This window comes from Morus notabilis, unplaced genomic scaffold (assembly GCF_000414095.1).
Source record: "Morus notabilis unplaced genomic scaffold, ASM41409v2 Scaffold35, whole genome shotgun sequence".
In the NCBI taxonomy this organism is placed as follows: domain Eukaryota; kingdom Viridiplantae; phylum Streptophyta; class Magnoliopsida; order Rosales; family Moraceae; genus Morus; species Morus notabilis.
In genome coordinates this window covers 257,319-278,023 of record NW_010361505.1, presented here as the reverse complement: position 1 = coordinate 278,023, position 20,705 = coordinate 257,319, and the positions used below count along the sequence as shown (strand labels likewise).

The following is a 20,705-nucleotide window of genomic DNA, read 5'->3' as shown; positions in this document are numbered from 1 at the left end:
TTTAAATTTGAATTTGAACACATCTAGATTTATCCATTTAAACTTATTTGATAAGTTGTTCAATTTAGAATTCAAATTAATTTAAGTTTGACTTAAATTGGAATTTGAATTTGAGTCAAAATTGGACTACAGGATAAAGGATGATTTTTCTCTTCCTTCCCTATCTGAATTGGCGCCACACACAGGGTTAGGAAACCCTAGGGTGGCCGGCCACATTAGAGATAAGGGGAAGGGATTTTTTGTTCAAAATTCAAAATTGGAGATAAGGATTTGATTCTGTTTTGAAGTTTGACTTCTACTCTTTAAATATGAGAATGATAGAAAATTGTAAAAACAATTTTTGTTGAAGAATTTTTTCTGCCCTAATACAGTATGGCCGAATTTCTCATTAGCAAAAGAGAGAGAAAATATTTTTCTCCAAAAATTCCACATCGTGCATGCGTTGGTATTTGTGAAAATTTGAGTGTTTAAGAAACTTGTTTTTGTCTCACGTGTGCCCACACACACGTCTACATGGAATCAAGGAATTGACGTGGAAGACTTTGGTATTCTAAACACAAACTTGGAATAAGGACTGTTCGTGGTCAAAGAATTCAAGTTATCATCCGAGTCGGCTTCCAGGTATTTTTTCGGATTGAATTCTTGATGTAAATTAATGCGATTAATTTATTTGTGCATAAATTAATATAATCTATAGAGTATCTCAAAAGTTTTATGAAAATTTTTGTTATACACGATCCGCCTCTCCCCTCACGCTTCCGCACCCGAATTCGATTCGGGAAGCAACATAATCATCTATCCGGTCACCGATGGTCAGTCAAACTCAGGTTGTGCCTAAGAAATCAGGGGTGACAGTGGTGGAGAATGAGAAAGGGGCTCTTGTTCCCATAAGGACTGTGACAGGTTGGTGCATATGCATTGACTATCAAAAATTAAATGCGCCACCCACAAGGATCACTTCCTGCTTTCATTCATCAACCAAATCTTGGAACGAATGTCTGGTCATCCTTATTATTGCTTTCTTGATGGCTACTCAGGTTACTATTAGATCGAGATTGCATTGGAGGATCAGGATAAAACTACTTTTACTTGTCCTTTTGCTACTTATGCTTTTCGGCGTATGCCATTTGGGCTGTGTACTGCACCATCCACCTTCCAGAGGTACATGATGAGCATTTTTAGCGACATGGTCGAGAAGTGTATGGAAGTTTTCATGGATGATTTGTCTGTCTTCGGCGACTCCTTTGACTCGTGCCTTCTCAACTTAGAAGTTATTCTGACGAGATGTGAAGAGAAAGGACTTATTCTCAACTGGGAGAAGTGCCATTTCATGGTACCGTCTGGCATTGTCTTGGGGCATGTTGTTTCTGAGAGAAGGATTGAGGTTGATCAGTCTAAGATTGAACTCATCTCTAATTTACCCACACCAAAGACTGTCAAAGAAGTCAGTCATTTTGAGGGCATACTGGTTTTTATAGGTGGTTCATATAGAAATTTTTAGCGATTTCTCATCCATTATGTAACCTCCTAGCCAAAGATGCCATTTTTGAATGGACACCAGAGTGTGAGGATGCCTTTCGAATGCTTGTGGTGAAACTGACTTCCGCATTGGAGCTTACCATTCGAGATCATGTGTTACGCTAGTGACCATACTGTTAGGGCTGTCCTAGGTCAGAGAAGGGAAGGAAGCCCTTCGTTGTATACTACGCTAGCCGAACTCTTAACAGTGCTCAAACAAATTATTCAACCACTGAAAAAGAGTTGCTCACTGTAGTGTTCGCACTTGACAAGTTCTGTGCGTACTTGATTGGTTCACCCATTACAATTTTCACAGATCATTCTGCTCTCAAGTATCTCCTTTCTAAAAAGGATGCTAAGGCGTGATTAATTCGGTGGATCCTTCTGTTGCAGGAATTTGACTTGACCATTAAGGACAAGAAAGGTGTTGAGAATGTTATGGCAGATCACTTGTCCTTATTGGACTTTAAAGACTCTACCGATGCCCCTGCCATTCGAGATGACTTCCCTAATGAACATCTTTTCGCGGTCACTAAGCTGCCTTGGTATGCTCACATCATCAATTACTTGGTGACTGACGAACTTCCTTCTGATTAGAGTGCACAAGATAAGCGCAAGTTTTTGGTCGAGGTGCGTAATTTCTTTTGGGATGATCCGTACCTGTTTAAGTACTGCCCTGACCAAATCATGAGGTGTTGCATTCCTGATGACGAGATTCTTAGTGTTTTGAACTTCTGTCATAACAATGCCTATAGTGGTCACTTCTCTGTGAAGAAGACTGCCGCAAAAATCTTACAGTGTGGTCTTTATTGACCCACTTTGTTCAAATATACTAATGAGTTTTGTCATTCTTGTGTTAGGTGCCAAAAGTTAGGTGCGCTGTCCCGACGCCATATGATGCCCTTGAACCCAATTCTTGTGATAGAGATATTCGATTGTTGGGGGTGGTGACAGGTATTTCTACCAACAAATCAAGTACTTTTAAGCTTGAATATTTGTAAGTTTTCAAGCATTATTGTTAGTTTAATGTCTTTTGTATGCTTTTTATAGGAATTAGAAATAAATGCAAACTTGGATGATTTTGCATGAAGAAAAGAAGAATATTTTCCCAACTTGTGAATCAATGGCAAGAGGAGACGAAAGAGGATTTTAGGGCACAAAAGAGGAGGCTTTGGAATGCAAAAAAGTGGGCGACAACGCGCAAAGGAAAGCCAAGTCAGAATGGGGCGCGCGCCCACGCCCTGGCCCCTTGCGCACCTGCGCCCCACATCCAGGCGTGTACCCGTGCATGCCCCACATCTAGGCGCGCGCCCCACACCCAGGCGCGCACTCGCGCACCCAGACGCCGACCCGAACGCTGCAACGCGCCCAAAGACTTGCCCCGCGCGCTGCAGCGCGCCTCAGCCCACAAGCTGTGAGATCCTTCTTCCAAAAACGCGCGCTACAGCGCGTTTTCACGCAGGTGTAGCGCGCGTATGAAGCCCTAGCTCCGAAACTGAGTAGTGTAAAAGGAAAGAGATGCCACTTGAGAAAGAGAGCCCAGAAAAACTGAAGAAAACATCAAAAGGATGCCGAAATCCTTCATCTTGGAGGTCCTTGGAAGCTCTTCAATGGATATTGGGTTTTATCTTCTTTCATCTATTTTCCATGTTGAGCTAGACATTATATCTAGGACTTGATGTAGTTTTATTTGAACTATGTTTTGAATATTTTGTTGATTATTAATTTAATTTCGTTTTCAATTCATTTATTTTTCTCTATGCTTAATGCTTCTAATTTATTTGGCCAACGAGTTAGATGATATTTAGATTGTGAATTTGATGCTTGGGAGAGATTGAGTTCTTTACCTAGATTTGAGAAGCATAGTCTAGGTTGTTGTGAGACCGGGAGGAGATCAACTCTTAGATAATCAAATTAGGATTTAGGTCGTTGTGAGGCTGAGAGGCGATCAATATTCCTATTTTTTAATTCTAAAGGTGAAGCTTAATTTTTGTTTAAATATTCATTTCGAATAGGGATATTATTTTGGGTATTTAAATACAATTTCTTGTGAGGCACTCGGGAGAGGTTGCGAGATGACATTAAAGCCTTGATTAATGAATTGAACGGAATTGATTAGCGATTACATAATAGGATGAACATAGGAATAATAAAGCAAAATCAAGTCCCTAGACCATTTGTGTATAGATACTTTATTTTTATTTTTATATTCATTTTGTTTTTGTTCTTAATTATCATTTTATTAGGTTGCCTAGATAAAGTTAAGTTATAATAATCGCGGTACTTAACGGCAATTCTAAACCCAATCCCTGTGGAGACGATACTCACTCACCCTATACTCAAAACTTGACACCGTACGCTTGCGAAAATTTATTATACCAAAATATTACGCATCAAGTTTTTGGCGCCTTTGCCGGGGATTGGCGTTTTAAATTGTTGTTAATATTGTGAGTACATAACTTGATTTTAATTTTGGCTTTTATTTCTCATTTTTAATCTTTTGTTTTATTTTTGTTTTATTTTGTGTTACAAGGTACTTGGAGGTGGTTGATCGACAAGTCCTCTTAAGATTTGCTCAACAAGACTCCGAGCCATTTTTTAGTGCTTGGGAGAGATACAAGGAGCAGCTCATTCAGTTTCCCGACCATGGTTTCCCGAGGGAGGTGCAACTACAAATCTTCCTCGATGGGTTAGATGCCGCAACAACAATGTGGGTGGAAAGAGGAAATGGTACCACCTCTTTTCACCAACTATCGACGGATGAAGCTTATTGGTGGTTGGAAGACATGGCCGATGTTAACTATCAGTATGGGAGGTATTCAATAAACCACCACGGTTTTGAGGATAGCTCCAACATTTCGGAGCCATGGCTTGACACCCCCCGTCACCAAGCGGAGTCTTCTACCTCACTTGAAGACCTTGTCACCCAATTTTCAGAGGAGACAAGACTCCGCATAGAGAAGTTAGAAAGGATGGAGGTGCTCGACCAACTTCACGAGGAAATGGAGACAAATCTAGCGGAGTTGTTTAGGTTGAAGCTGCTTCCTGATGAATCTACTAACGCCATGAATAGAGAAACACAAGAAGAGGAATGGGAGTTATTTGAAGATGACTCTTTGAGAGGGGAGGAGACTCAAGAATTGGTTAGTGAAGAATTTCAAGAAGATGTCAATGAGTCCCAATCCCTCGAGATCCCCATTGTCATGCCACCCCCGGTTGAGAAAGATCACATCTATGAAGACCCAATGTGGCCGGCAACTCCCCCACCATCTTGAGCACCGTTCTTCCGCGCCAACCAAGCGCATATGCCGGCGCCGAGTCGAGTTGAGCAAATGAGCCGAAAACTGTCAAATCTCACCAAGCTTGAAGGTGTAAAGAATCAAGACCCGTACATTTTGTTGTATGACACGTACTATGGGCGAAAGCCTCTCTTTGACGAGTTGGCTTGGCATAGGAATAATTGAGCCTAAAGATACAATTTATGGAGGAGAGCCCCGCCCCAACCCGAGTTTATGCCATCATGCCCGGTGCATCATCGCCAACCATACTAGGAGGTGAGATTATTTTGCCTCCCCGGTACGTGTTCTTATACTCTTGTTATTAATTTTAATGATTGTTTAATTTTGAGTTTGGGGGTGAGACACTTTGTGGTTGATTTTAGTGGATTTTGGGCATTACTTGTGAGTTGGTTGTTATGACTTGTCTCCATTGAGTTGTGTTCTTTTGGTCATGTTTTTACTCACTTTTCTTTTAGGTTCTTTGAATAAATTGTGAGTTTTGTTGAGATGAAATGACTAGATAATAATGATGAGTATAGTCACTTGATGATTCTTAGGTCTTTTGAAATGTATTTCATTGAGATTTATGTGTGCTTGACTCACATTGATTGAAATTCACTCTTGATTCTCTAATTTTGAGCACTATGAATCATGATCACTTGATCTTTTGAGCATTTGGAGAACATTTATTTGCATTAGGTAGACTTTGATATCTCATGAACACTAGAACCCATTTGAGTGAAACTTGAGGCAAAATTGTTGGTTTAGTGTCATTGGAGAGAAGATTAAGGCATTTTATTCGGATAGATTGGGCCTTTGAAGCTAACCCTTGAAAAGAAAATTCAACATTTGTTTACCCCCTTTGAGCCATATTGCTTATTTCGTTCATCACCCATGTTTGTACATCCAAACCACTAAATGCGTTTTCACTTCCTAAACCCATCACTACTAGGCATGATTGCATTAAACGCTAAGATTGAGAGCAAGTGTGGGTTATGTTTGGGAAATCATTAGTGGATTGGCTTGTGTTGTTTTTCATCCTCAATTAAAAAAAATAAAAAAAAAGAGAACAAAATAGTAAAGAAAAAAAATAATAAGAGTTAATCGGATGAGGAATTGAGTTACCATTTCCATGTCTTTACAACATTGGGGACAATGTTGATTTTGAGTTTGGGGGTGTGGTCTTTATTTCTTCTTGGGTTCGATTGAAAGTGAATGTATGATGAAATGAAGAGTTGGTAAAATATTTTTTTTTCTTTTCTTGGAAATCATGTGAGATCCATGAGTCGTGATACATGCCTAGGGTGATTTGAGCCTAAAAATTCTAATCTCATCCCCCTTTTCCCCTAGCCATACATTACAACCCTCGAAAGTCCTTTTGATCTTCAATGACAAGTGAACCTTTATTAGTGGAGAGGGACACGAAAAATGGGCCTATGGTAGTTCTTATTAAGATATCACTTATAGTCTCCTTGGCACATAGGTCTATCCGGATTTTATTTGGTTGATTGAGATTAATTGTGCACACACTTACTCTTTGAGAGTCTTGAGTGGAGTGAAATTGATGCTTGATGTTGAAATTCTAGATAATCTCAGTGTTTGCATTTCTTTTGAGCTTAGAGCATTATGTGGCTTTGGAGATACATGCACAGTTGTTGGCTTGATACAAAACTCACACTTTTTTTTCGTTTGTGTCTTAGTACTTGATTTGTGTTTTCTTTTTCTTTCTTTTCGTTTGCTTGAGGACAAGTAAATGTTTGAGTTTGGGGGTATTTGATGAGGGGTATTTCTACCAACAAATCAACTACTTTCAAGCTTGAATATTTGTAAGTTTTCAAGCATTATTGTTAGTTTAATGTCTTTTGTATGCTTTTTATAGGAATTAGAAATAAATACAAACTTGGATGATTTTGCATTAAGAAAAGAAGAATATTTGCCCAACTTGTGAATCAATGGCAAGAGGAGGCGAAAGATGATTTTAAGGCACAAAAGAGGAGGCTTTGGAATGCACGAAAGCTGGCTACAGTGCACAAAGGAAAGCCAAGTCAGAATGGGGCGCGCGCCCGCGCCCTGGCCCCCTACGCACCAACGCCCCACATCCAAGCGCATGTGCGCCCCACATCCAGGCGTGCGCCCGCGTGCGCGCTCCATACCCAGGCGCGTGCTCGCGCGCCCAAACGCTGACCCGCGCGCTGCAGCACACCCAAAGACTTGCCTCGCGCGCTGCAGCGTGCCTCAGCCCACAGGCTATGAGATCCTTCCAAAAATGCGCGCTGCAGCACGTTTTCATGCAAGCTGCAGCGTGCGTATGAAGCCCTAGCTCTGAAACTGAGTAGTATAAAAGGAAAGAGATGCCACTTGAGAAAAAGAGCCTGGAAAACTGAAGAAAACATCAAAAGGAGGCCGAAATCCTTCATCTTGGAGGTCCTTGGAAGCTCTTCAATGGATATTGGGTTTTATCTTCTTTCATCTATTTTTCCATGTTGACCTAGACATTAAATCTAGGACTTGATGTAGTTTTATTTGAACTATGTTTTGAATATTTTGTTGATTGTTAATTTAATTTCGTTTTCAATTCATTTATGTTTCTCTATGTTCAATGCTTCTAATTTAGTTAGCCAACGAGTTAGATGATATTTAGATTGTGAATTTGATGCTTGGGAGAAATTGAGTTCTTTATCTAGATTTGAGAAGCATAGTCTAGGTTGTTGTGAGACCGGGAGGCGATCAACTCTTAGATAATCAAATTAGGATTTAGGTCATTGTGAGGCCGAGAGGCGATCAATATTCCTATTTTCTAATTCTAAAGGCGAAACTTAATTTGTGTTTAAATATTCATTTCGAATAGGGATCTTGTTTTGGGTATTTAAATACAATTTCTTGTGAGGCACTCGGGAGTGGTTGCGAGATGACATTAGAGCCTTGATGAATGAATTGAACGGAATTGATTAGCGATTACATAATAGGATGAATATAGGAATAATAAAGTGAAATCAAGTCCCTAGACCATTTGTGTATAGATACTTTATTTTTATTTTTATATTCATTTTGTTTTTGTTCCTAATTATCATTTTATTCGGTTGCCTAGATAAAGTTAAGTTACAATAATCGCGGTACTTAACGGCAATTCTAAACCCAATCCCTGTGGAGACGATACTCCCTCACCCTATACTCAAAACTTGACACCGTACGCTTGCGGAAATTTATTATACAAAAATATTACGCATCAGGGGGATAGATTTTATGGGACCTTTTTCACCTTCTTCTAGTTACCTCTACATTCTCCTTACTACGGATTACTTTCCAAATGGGTAGAAGCTGTGCTGTGTCAACCCAATGATAATGCGACAGTTGTGAAGTTCTTGAAAGAGAACGTGTTATCTAGGTTGGTACTCCGCGTGCTATCATCAGTGATCAAGGCACTCATTTCTGCAACTGATCTTTTGAAGCTCTCATGCGAAAATATGGTGTCATTCATAAGGTTGCAATTGCCTACCATCCATAGACTAATGGTCAAGCTGAGTTAGCAAATAGGGAGATTAAATAGATTCTGAAAAAGACGGTAAATCCCGACCGTAAAGATTGGTCTTCACGTCTTCCTAACGCCCTCTGGGCATACCGTACTACTTACAAGTCCCCTCTTGGGATGTCTCCCTACATGCTTGTCTTTGGGAAAGCCTGTCATTTACCTGTAGAGCTTGAACATAAGGCTTATTGGGCTATTAAAGCCTTTAACTTTGATCTTACTGCTGCAGGTATTCAGGGCAAGCTCCAGCTGTTAGAAATTAAGGAGCTGAGGAATGATGCTTATGACAATTCTAGGATCAACAAGGCAAAAATGAAAGCGGCACATGATAAACATATCCCAAGAAAGAAATTTGAGACGAATCAGAAGGTGCATCTCTATGACTCCCGTCTGCATCTCCACCCAGTAAGTTGAGATCGCGGCGGACTGATCCATTTGTGGTAAAATAAGTTTTTCCCAACGGTGCTGTCGAGGTCGAGGACCCGAGCGATGCCATTTGGAGTCAATGGCCAAAGACTAAAGTAGCATGTGAGCCAAGCTGAAGAGATCATTCTTGAGGCTCCGATTTACCAACCTTGAGAAGTTTGCTTCCAACACTTTGGAATAATATTTTTGTTTCTTTGTTTTGTTTGGTGTGTTTTGTGTGCTTTTATTTTCAGTTTGTTTTTGTGTGATTTTATATTTGTTTGTGTGTTTTGGCGAATCAGTTTAAGAGGCTCGACTTAGTTCCAATGTTCATCATCCAAGTGTTCTCTTTCCATGTCTTCTTCATATTGTATATATTTTTAGACATTGAGGACACTGTCTGATTTTGGGTTAGGGGTGGTGAGCATATTCATGTGTGAGATTAATTTTTGTCTTGTTGTTATTTTAGGTCAAAATTTTTACAAAATTATCTGAGTATGATTTCAAGATGTTCGGTTTGAGTTAGTTTTTGCTATCTTAATTACCAATAAATGATTTCCAGAGTTATTTTTTAGCACATCCAAACCTTGTGGTAAGATGGTTGTTAACACATTTAGTTGAGAAAAATTCCCAAGTTTAAGGTTTTCATTTTTGGTGAGTTGTGAGAGTTGAGAAAATAACTTTTTGAACTTTCATTGATCTTTTGAGTTGGTAGGATCATTAATGGAGCACTACTGCTTAACTTGTGACATTTGCTTGATGGATGATTTTTGGTTAGAAATAATCTTTAGAATTGAGCCATGTGGTGTAAATATTTATCATTTTTCTTTTGTATTTCTTTCTCAAAAACAAAAAAACAAAAAAGTTGTAAAAAAAAGAGAGCAAGAGCATCATTTTATCATTAACGTTTACGTAGTTTGGTTGTACTCACATCTCGCGTTGCATAGCAGTCAGTCAAAAGAATGCCTTACTACATCAGCTTCATCAAATGTATGTTGTCTCTTGCGTTAAAAAAAAGAAAAAAAAGTGTGTGCATAGAGGTTTGTATTTATCGGCTCTTTATTTGTTTATTAGATTTTCTTTTTGACCAGAATGAAACCCCAAAAGCTTGTTTATGGTTTGAGTGATGGATTGTTCCAGATATTTGATTTGCCATCATTTGATCAATGTTTGTTTATTAGCTTGTCCTTAAATTGCCTTCTCTCACTTGAGCATTGACTGATTGAATTCCATGTGACCCAGATGTTCCCTCGCGCACGCATGCTTAGCGTGCACTATTTCCTCTCTCTCGTGAGTCTCCCTTCACGCGCACGTCGTGCCCTTCACGCGCATGTCAGGCATGTTTCTCTTCACTTCCGCGTGGACCCCGGCTGTACAACATTTCCCACTTAGCACGCGCCACGTGTCCCGTGGGACCTAGATGCTCCCTTACACACGCGCGCTTGGCGTACAACTCCTTCCCCATGGGTGAGTTCCTTCCACGCGTGCGTCAGACCTTTCTTCCGCATGGACCCGTTGTACAGAACCTCTCCTCTCCGCGAATCAGAGGGCGCCACGTGTCATTAGCCGTTTGCTCTGCCTTTTTGTTGCTGTTGGCGTCCATTGTCCTCCCCATATAATCCCATTCACTTTCAGTATTCATTTGTTTTCCGATTGAATCTATTGTAAATTTCAATTAATTTGGAAAATGTTTTAACTTTAATTTTCCTTAATTTTGTTGTTGATTGTTACTTTTGGCTTGACCCAAAACTCTATAAATAGGGCCATTGTCAAGGTAATTAGGTTGTTGATTTTTAGCCTAAGTGTAGACACTTTTTCTCTAATTTTCTTGTTCTTATTCTCATATTTTCTCTTTAGAATTTTGTGGAAATTATGTGCAAACTAGGCTAGAGTTCTTTGGTGAGGTTAGAGAGAAACCTATATGTGAAGTGATCTTGAGTGGATTTTGATTCTCTATTTTTTCTCCAAAGTTTATATATTTGAGTGATTAATTTCTTCTATCTTTTTCTAATTTCTCATATTGATATATTTTGTTGTCAAGTTTTATATGAATTTAGTCATGCTCTTTTTATGTAATTGTTGCTCAATATAATTATATCGTTAATATTATTTTATGACTAGTCTTCTACTACAATATTACCAACGGTATATTGTCGCTTTAAGGTTTCTTGTAAGAATAATTTTTATTATGTTTCAATATAAGAATTTTACTCACTCGAATACATTTCAATTCACATGTTCCAAATATTTATTTTTCGATTGTTAGTTTGGGATGTGAAACTTTCAATTGAGTAATCTTAAAAATCAAAATCCAATCAGGTGAACAAAGTATATAGGAGAATCTCGACGCCTTACTGGTTTTAATTACATAGGTTTCTTATATATTTTTCTTACGCTTAAACTTCTCAACAAAGATTTCATTTTCTTTTATTTTGATTTTATTATTTATCTCCTAACGTTTTTTATTTGCTAATCGTTTCTTGTTTAATTTATCTCCTCCTTGTGGATACGACCGCCCTAACTATGCCACCGTGACCGACCGCTTGTTTTTGTACACGTTTGGGCGTAATCATGTGGCATCATGGAAGACTTTCAAAAACTTCGATATTTCTCAACTGTTTCTCACTCATCCGAATTGGGACAATTCTTATAGTTAGAATTACTCAATTCCAAATGTTGGAAAGCACGTCTATAAAAGAGAGCACTTTCAAGCATAAAGGAAGTTGAATTCTATCTAGTAACCACATCTTGAGACAATCCTTTGTTGCTTCCCATCAATACCAACTTAACACATTCTAAAAACTTTTGCTTCCTTTGTTGTGATCCTTTAACATATTTAATACCATCCCGAATCTTCTCAATTGGCCTATCAATACTTTTCAAACCATCTTGCCCAACAAGGTTAAGTAGATCGGCACAACATCTCAAGTGAAAGAATTCACCATGAAAAAACAAACCACGCAAGTTCAATTGGTTTTGCAATGCATCCATGGAGACATTATTCGAAGCAGCATTATCTAAAGTGCTACTAAAGATCTTTTCCTCAATTCCCCAATCACTTAGTAATGAAAAGATTTTCTTAAATAGTGTTATCCCAGTGTGTGGAGGTAGCAAAAAATTAAAAGTCAAGATTCTTTCATGCAACTTCTAATTCTTATCAAGAAATTGAGCATTCAGACATAAATATCCATCAGTAGTCAATGGAGTCCATAGATTAGATGTCAAACTTATTCTACCAGGACATGCATGCATCCAACATATTTTTTATTTTCATTTTCTCCCTTTTATACAACTTAAGAGTGTCCGCTTTAGCAGTGTTCCTAGACACTAATTCCATATTAGGATATAGATATTGAAGCATAGCCCTTAATCCTTTGTACTCAATAAATTGGAAAGACAAATCATGCATAACAATACAAGTAGTCACCAACTCACGCCATTTTTCAGAATCAAAGCAACAAGAGCCAAATGACAAGCTACTATCACGAGAAATAAATATTTGACCAATATCTCTAGTGTCTGATCTCGGACAAGTTTTAATATGCTTCAACATGTTACATGTTACATGTTCCATACTTACTAGCAACAAGATACTGTTGCCCATACTTCTTGCAAGCACTCCTAAGCTTTTTGTCTTGACCAAGAGGAAGGATGTCAAAAAAGTTACAAACTTTCGATTTCAAATTCTTCTTCTTGAGAGGTTTATGGCCACAAATGCCTGTGAGCTCAACCACAACCTCCGCAAGCTTGATATCGACATCTATTGCTATAATGTTCTCACTTTGTGCCTCCAAATCATTGTTGTTCACCTACAATAGACTTAAGAGATGGCGGAGGGAAAGCTCAATGGAGATGGTGATCAAAATCAGAAAGTCTATTTCAAGGAGAGAATAGGAAGGACACAAAGAAGAAAGAAGCAGAAGAAAAATAAGATGTGAAGAGAAGGGAAGTGGTGTTGCTTTCGGAAACGATTTCTTATGCGTAAGCATGCGTTTAGTGGATCGTGTATGATAAAAATTTTAATAAAACTTTGAAATACTCTATAGATTACATTTATTTATGCACGAATAAATTAATCAAATTAATTTATTTACTTAGCGACCGATTAGGATGATAACTTGAATTCTTTAACCTCGAACGTTCCTCGCTCTAAGCTAGTTTAGAACACCCGAATCTTCCTTGTCAATTCCTTGAATCTACGAAGACGTGTGTGTGGGCACACATGAAATAAAATGAGATAAGCGAATAAATACTCAAGGTTTCCCCGAACACCAACACATGCGCGACGGGTAATTTTTGGAGAAAATTTTTCCTTCCCACACTATAGAAAACGGCCACTAATGCTAGGAGAGAGAAAAAATTATCTCACAATTTTCTACAATCTCATATTTTATAGAGTAGTAGTCAGACTCCCAGAAAGAGTTTAATCTTTATCTCTAAGATAAAGCTTAGTAATTATCTCCAACTTCAAATGTGATTTTGAAACAAAATCAACTCTCTCCCTTATCCTATATGGCCGGCCACCATAGAGAGATTCCTCCCTGTGGTAGGTGCATATGGTAAGTAAAGAATATGGTAAAATTTTGCATTTATCTTGCAGTCCAATTTTAACTCAAATTCAAATTCTAATTTAAGTCAAACTTAAATCAATTTGAATTTCAAATTGAACAACTTATCAAATAAGTTAATTGGATAACTATGGAGAGCAAGTAATTTAAATCCCAAAGGGATTCACACTGTGCTGTGCGTTCACACCATGTGAACACCTTCACATGTGTGTTTCAAAAATTTAAATTCAAATTTAAATAATCACATTATTTAATTTATAATTAATTCTCAATTAATTATCTTTGAGCGTTTTATTTTAGAATTCTATAATTTTAAAATTTCTATTTTGCCCTTAGTGTCTTGTAGAATTACAAGGACGGCGCATAGACTCATGAGCCTATAATTACGAGCTCCAATAAAATTAATAATTAATTAAACTCTTTAATTAATTAAATAATTCTATTAATTCTAAAAATTACTCCACTATAAACTTACAATTGCACTCTTATAATTATAGACAAAAATTACTTATAAATTGTGAAGTGTCCATTTAATATAATTATTGCATATAGATCAATCATCCATAAATAATTCATAATTAGAGCTAGGTAAAATCCGCTAACATCTCTAATTACATCTTTATCCTTGAGTAGCATTGATTCTGTAATGGACAATAATTCATAAAACAAATTCATGAATCAGTGCTCCTTCTGGTCCAAGTACCAAATCAACCCTCAAGAGAATTATCTATCTACTTCCTTCTTAAGAAGGGATGGATTCCATCTCGTATAATAACATTCTAGGCTACTCACTTCATCATATCTCCAAAATACAAGGAATAGGACTCAAGATCTCGAAATTCGTACCAAGTAAATCAAAAGCACAAATCCATAAATAGGAGTCTGCTAAGAACTTACAATTAAGATCATTCTACATATAATCATCGGTATACTCAATTAGAATTTCTATACTTAACGAAAATTATCAGAAATTCATATTATGTCTGTGTTCCTGTTCCACATAATCTCATTATACATAATACACTCATTCAATATCTCGTCATATTAACAGTGCGGATAACACTGTTCCATTCTAAATAGGAATGACCTCTATTAGTAATGTTTTAATTAAAGATTTCAAACTTTAATTAAATTCATTACGAACATCGTTTTGATTATTATCCTTAAATATTTTCCTCTCGCATATAACACTTATAAACAATATTTAAGGTCACATAAATAATTATGGAATTTTCACTAATATTCATAAAATATTAATTAATACATGCACAAAAAATACTGAATAAACTCTTTTATTCAAAAAATAATAAATATCCTATTACAGCTCATGCTTCTAGGACATCATTCTCAACGAGAGACGGCAGCGGGCAGCCTCTGAACTGAGAAGAGTAGGGAAGCATGTATAGGGTTTGTCTAAGCTTATTGCTACTAGTGAGTATATATATTTTTATTTTTTTTCTACGGATCGCTACGCATTGTGTCGAGTTGGGCCCGAAACTGACACGAAATTTACTTGCAATTGAATTGCGTGTCGTGTCCGGGTTGTACAAGTCCAACCCAAAATTGACACATTTTTTCCGTATCAAATTTAGTTCGACCCGATTCTGGCCCGTATCTCTTTTTTCTCAACCCTAATCCGTGATTTTCGTATCGATTTCAACTCGTATTGTGGTGTCGTGATCCGTATTGCCGTCTCTAGTTTCAAAGTACCTAAAAGATGTTTTTCTAAACATGAAAGTACCGTTTTAATATTATAAAAAATACAAGATATTAAGAGCATGTTTTACTATAATATTACCAAAATAATTTTATCCCCGTTATAATTGCTTAAAATCACAAGCCAAGAAAAACGACAAGAAAATCACATGACAATTTTAGAGGAAAGGTAAAGCGAGCAATTTCAGCATGAAATGTGTGGTTCGTCAAATGCTTCACAAGACTAGAATAATACGAAATCTACAACATAGAATATGTTAAACGACAATGGTTGAATAAATAACAAGCAAACCTGCACTCAAAAACAAAATGGCAATACCCATAAAAGTATTAGTTTGTGTCACGCCCCAAATATGAGTGGCTGGCGTGTACACTTATTTAAAAATTAAATAAGATTAAGAAATATAATTGAACATTTAACAATTTTAAAATCAATTTTTAGATAAAATATTGAAAAATTTCCAAACAAACCCCATTATTTTAAGAAAATTAAGTTTAAGGAAAAATGAAGTGGGTTTTTCAATACCACAGTCAAACCAACTCCAAAAGTCAGCCTCTGGCATCACATTGAGATTTTCCACAGGAAAATCCATAATGTAGCATACATAAACAAAACAGAAAAATAATATATTGACATTAATCACAGCATAGTAGAATTTAAGGTTACAAACCATAATTTTTATACATGCCTTAGTAATAAGCAACAAGGACGAAAATACCTCACAGCTTCTTCGTTTCATGAGTTCGGCTCACCTCATCGGTAGTTATTATCTGCTCGACAGTACTTCTAGCGTTGTCTGGGAGGGGTTTAATACATTGAAAACAGAAGAAATTTGAGCGAAAGGCCCAGTAGGATACAATTTTATAACACTTTATCAATAGACAAAAGTACATGGTCCAAACATATCATTCGAAACCAAACATCCTTTTTAATGAAAGGAAATAATCATAAATTTCAAGTTTCATATTAAAATAAGTGATTTACAAAATTATGTTGAATCACTTACCTTATCGTAAAGCCATTATATCACTACCGAAGTGCCCCGTACAAGTTTTGGGACCTGCCCGCGCGGATATGATCTTCATACCACAATCTCTAGGCTATCATGCGTGTTACCATTTCTTAAAATATCTCATTTTAAGAAAATATTACTTCAAATTCTTCTTCAAATCTCAATGATATCAAATACTTTTTATCTTTAAAACGTTTTCATAGGTCAAAGTCAATTAAAACAAAGCTAACAAGCATATGAACAATAATATACTACCTCTTGGATTTCAATTATACGGCTAGCTTCTCGTCGTCCTAACCTCACTTATCTTTAAAGCTCAATATCCGATCCCGCCGCTAGCTTCGTCATCAAAACAACGGTTTAGAGTTTAGACCTCACCTCTAAAACAATCTAGCTTAATTATGTACAATTGTATCATACTAGTGTGCGTTGACTCAAAACTAAAGTTTATAAACAACTTCTTAATCCAAATTGTGATTCTTTGAGAATTTGGAACCCAGACAAGAAAATAAAATGGAACAAGGATTAATGTGGCTAATTCACTCACTTTTGAGTTCTCAAATGAGATTAAGTTGATTCTCCATTGAGTTTTGGGGTCAAAAACAAGTTTTGGAACATTTTTAGGACAAAAGAAGTGCAAACCGGTCGACCAATGACAGTGGAGTGTAACTTCACTGATCGGTTGGTGGAGTGAAGATCGGTCGACCGCCCCGGTCAATCGGTGGGAGGCTAATAGGCCGAGAAAAATGGCCGAATCGCATGAAAAAGTGCCAAAACCTGCATTTTCGAGTTCGATTTCAAGATATTTTCATTGGATATTTACCAAAACCAATTTTCATTCACTAAATCAAGCTTAAAGAACTAAAAATCCCTAATTTTCATCCTGATTTTAACCTTAATCCATCTCAAAATCAAGTTTCATGAAAATAAGATCCGAAATTCAAGAGTGAGTTTTCAAAGAGTTTACCTTAATCTTTCTTTTTGTGAAGAAAACTTGATGAAAATCTCCCTTGGTTCAAATCCGGATCCAAATCCGCTAAAAGAGAGTGACAATTAAGAGAAAGGAGAAGAGAAGGAGAGATGAATGAGGGAGAGTGAAACAAGAGAGAGATTAGCGAGTGGGAGAGAGAGGGACGAGAGTTCTGAGAGAGAGAGAGAGAGAGTTCTGAAAGAGAGAGAAAGAGAGAAAAAAAGAGTTTTGAGAGAGAAGGAACAAGAAATGAAAGAAAGAAAAAGAAAAGAAATATAAAGAGAAAAAAAAATATACATTTTCACGTAATTTTAAAATTATAAATACTAAAAATAATTAAAATTTTTAAAAAATATTTAAAATTAAAAAATAAAAAAATGCTTAATAAACATAATTAATTAAATGCTTAATAAACACAATTAATTAAAAAATTAAATTAAATACACCAATAAATCACAATTGACATAATTAAACTTTTTTAATTCTTTGAGTTGTTACAGTTTGCCCATAAAAAAAAACAAAAGTAATAGTTGGAGTTCTAAGCTTTAAAAAATTAGAACAATAACAACTAACGAAAGCAGGAGAAATTTATAATAGAGTGCCAAAATTAAGGGGCAAAAAAATATAGTAAAAATCGAGGCCGCGTTGAAACAACATGATAATAATTTTCCGTTTCTTTTCTGCTAATACGACATCAAGAAAACTCAGCAAAACTTATACCGCAGAAGTTACAATAATCCCACACAACCCAGTCCATCCTTATTAAAGCTGAAACCCATGGTCTTCATCAGAGACCCAATCATTCCTTTTCATTCCAGAAACCACCCACAACCACCACCAACACAAGAACCCCTAGAAAAATCGAAACCTACTAACAAATATCATCATATCAGAAAATGTAAAACTTCAACAATCCGCTGCATTTTTTTTCCTCGTTCTCTCTCAACCGGTTGACCCTCCTCTTCATCAGTACCTGTAGTGAGCGGGCTTGTATGGACCCTCAACTGGAACGCTGATGTAGTCCGCCTGTTCCTTTGTTAGCTTGGTGAGCTTAGCCCCAAGCTTGCTGAGGTGAAGAGCGGCTACCTTTTCATCGAGGTGCTTCGGCAAGACGTAGACCTTCTTCTCGTACTTTCCGGTTGTCCTCTCATTCCACAGCTCGAGCTGGGCAATCACTTGGTTGGTGAAAGAGCAGGACATCACAAAGCTGGGGTGTCCGGTGGCACAACCCAAGTTCATGAGACGACCCTCAGCCAAGATGATGATTCCGGTGTTGGTCTCAGGGAAGACCCACCTGTCAGTTTGGGGCTTGATGGTGATGCGTTTGACACCGGGGTAAGTCTCCAGCCCGAGCATGTCAATCTCATTGTCGAAGTGACCAATGTTGCACACAATGGCGTTGTTCTTCATCTTCCTCATGTGGTCAACCATGATGATGTCCTTGTTACCGGTGGTGGTAACAAAGATATCAGCCTCGGAGACAACGTCCTCGAGGGTCAAGAGCGGGATACCTTCCATGAGAGCCTGGAGGGCACAGATGGGATCAATCTCAGTGACGATCACACGAGCTCCAGCCTGCTTGAGGGCAGCAGCACAGCCCTTGCCGACATCTCCATATCCGCAGACGACAGCGACCTTTCCGGCAATCATGACATCGGTGGCCCTCATCAGACCATCCGGGAGAGAGTGACGGCACCCGTACAAGTTGTCAAACTGTTTATTTTCACCAAACAAAAATCAACAAACCCTTTTTTTGATCCATCAAATAAAAAGGCAAAATATAATTAAAAAAAAATGGGTGCAAGGAATCAATTCTCTATTATCCTCCCAAAATCATGGAAACACAAAAGCAAACGTCAAAGACAAGATTCGTCAATAAAAAATTTACCCGAAATTAATACGTCTGTCGTGGACCAATTCCAAATTTTGCGTTTTCATACCCAAAATCCACTCCTCTTTTCAAAAGTCATGCTTAGAGATTTGCATAATTATACAAATCCGACAATCAAAACTAAGCTAGAGGATAAACTTTGCTTGAAAAAGTACATTAATCAAAAGTAAGCTAAGAATATAAACCGCCTAGACCTGATTCAAAACCTAGAAGAATATATTACTATATCTATAAATCCAACAAGTTCAGATCTGAACGAAAACAAATCAGAAAACCCTAGATCTGAACCAAACAGAGAAAGAAAAATTCGATCTCCATACCTTGCTCTTTGTAACAGAGTCGTTGACATTGATGGCCGGGAACAACAACGTTCCATTGATCTGCATTTGGTAAAGCCTCTTGACACCTGTGGTGGTCTCCTCGGAAACTCCGACGAGTCTCTCCTTCATCTTGTGGTACCTCTTGGGATCGGTCTTCAAACCGTCTCTGATAATCGTCAACACTATCTGGAACTCGGCATTGTCGGTGGAGGCCGGATCAGGGAGCTTGCCAGTCTTCTCGTAGATCTCCTCGGCCTTGACACCTTCATGGATCAAAAGTGTGGCGTCGCCACCGTCGTCGACAATAAGGTCGGGCCCACCGCCGGGGCCCCAGTCGAGGGCGCGCTCGGTGCACCACCAGTACTCCTGGAGGGTCTCGCCCTTCCAGGCGAAGACGGCGGCGGAGTCGCGGGCGATGGCGGCGGCGGCGTGGTCCTGGGTGGAGAAGATGTTGCAGGAGCACCAGCGGACCTCGGCGCCGAGGGCGGTGAGGGTCTCGATGAGGACGGCGGTCTGGATGGTCATGTGGAGGGAGCCGGTGATCCTGGCGCCCTTAAAGGGCTGGGAAGGGCCGAACTCGGTGCGGCAGGACATGAGACCGGGCATTTCAACCTCGGCGAGTTCGATCTCGAGGCGGCCGAAGTCGGCCTGGGAGAGATCCTTGACCTTGTACTCCCTGCCGGAGGAGGTTTTCTCGACGGAGAGCGCCATGGGAGTAGATCTGAAGATCTGTAGAAGAAGGGTTTGGTCTTTGGGTTAACTCTCTATTAGCTAGTTTTGTGGTGAATAGAGAGTGAGCGCAATGGAAATGGAGAAGGAGAGGGTGTATAAATAGATTTGAGAGGGGATATCAACGGTGGGGATTTGTGGGACTTTCTGATATTTTTGTCTAGGTATTTTTTTTTAAAAAATTTTTGTTTTTTATTTTTTTATTTTTTTTTATTTACTATAGAAGTAGTAGTATACACTATGATCTCATTCATTTTATTGATTTGAGTTTAAAATTTAAGTATTTTTATATTAAAAAGTTTTCAGAAACAGTCATATCTAACTTTTTATTACAGTAAAAAGTTCTCAGAAATAGTGACATTTAATTTTTTTATTATAGTAAAAAACTCTCACATAAAATCAAATCTCAACTCGAATTAAAAACTCAAATTAACGAACTAAGCGATTGTACAATAAATGTTTTATGAAACTATTGACGAAAAATATAAATTTGAATTTGAACACGAGGTAAAGTCGGGTAAAATTAACGTTATAATCACGTTAATATATATGATTTAGGTGTGTTTGACATTGTAAGCAATGTTTATACAAGATTGTGATACATGTTTATTGTAGAGTGTTGGATATTGTAATAAGAAAATTTTTTACACAAGTTCGTGATACGTGTTTATTGTAAAATGTTGAATATTAAAAGAGATTTTTTTTTTTTATTTGTAGAAGATTGTGATACATGTTTATTGTAGTGTGTTGTATATTGTATGAAATTTTATA

At 37.7% G+C, this 20,705-nt stretch overlaps 1 protein-coding gene across 1 annotated transcript; it reads right to left on the bottom strand.

Annotated features, from left to right (window-relative positions):
- Positions 1–17,639: 17,639 nt before the first annotated feature.
- On the bottom strand, positions 17,640–20,016 carry LOC21409482 (adenosylhomocysteinase). Its single transcript, XM_010099647.2, has 2 exons — positions 19,206–20,016; positions 17,640–18,707 (listed from the first exon to the last, which is right to left on the bottom strand). Exons 1-2 carry the CDS (start codon positions 19,914–19,916, stop codon positions 17,961–17,963), a joined length of 1,458 nt encoding a protein of 485 aa, XP_010097949.1. The 5' UTR covers positions 19,917–20,016; the 3' UTR covers positions 17,640–17,960.
- Positions 20,017–20,705: the final 689 nt, after the last annotated feature.

Coding starts and splice junctions, on each gene's coding strand:
- LOC21409482 (XM_010099647.2), bottom strand. CDS start 19,916: ATGGCGCTCTCCGTCGAGAAAACCTCCTCCGGCAGGGAGTACAAGGTC. Junction 18,708..19,205: donor ACTCTGTTACAAAGAGCAAG/GTATGGAGATCG, acceptor GAAAATAAACAG/TTTGACAACTTGTACGGGTG.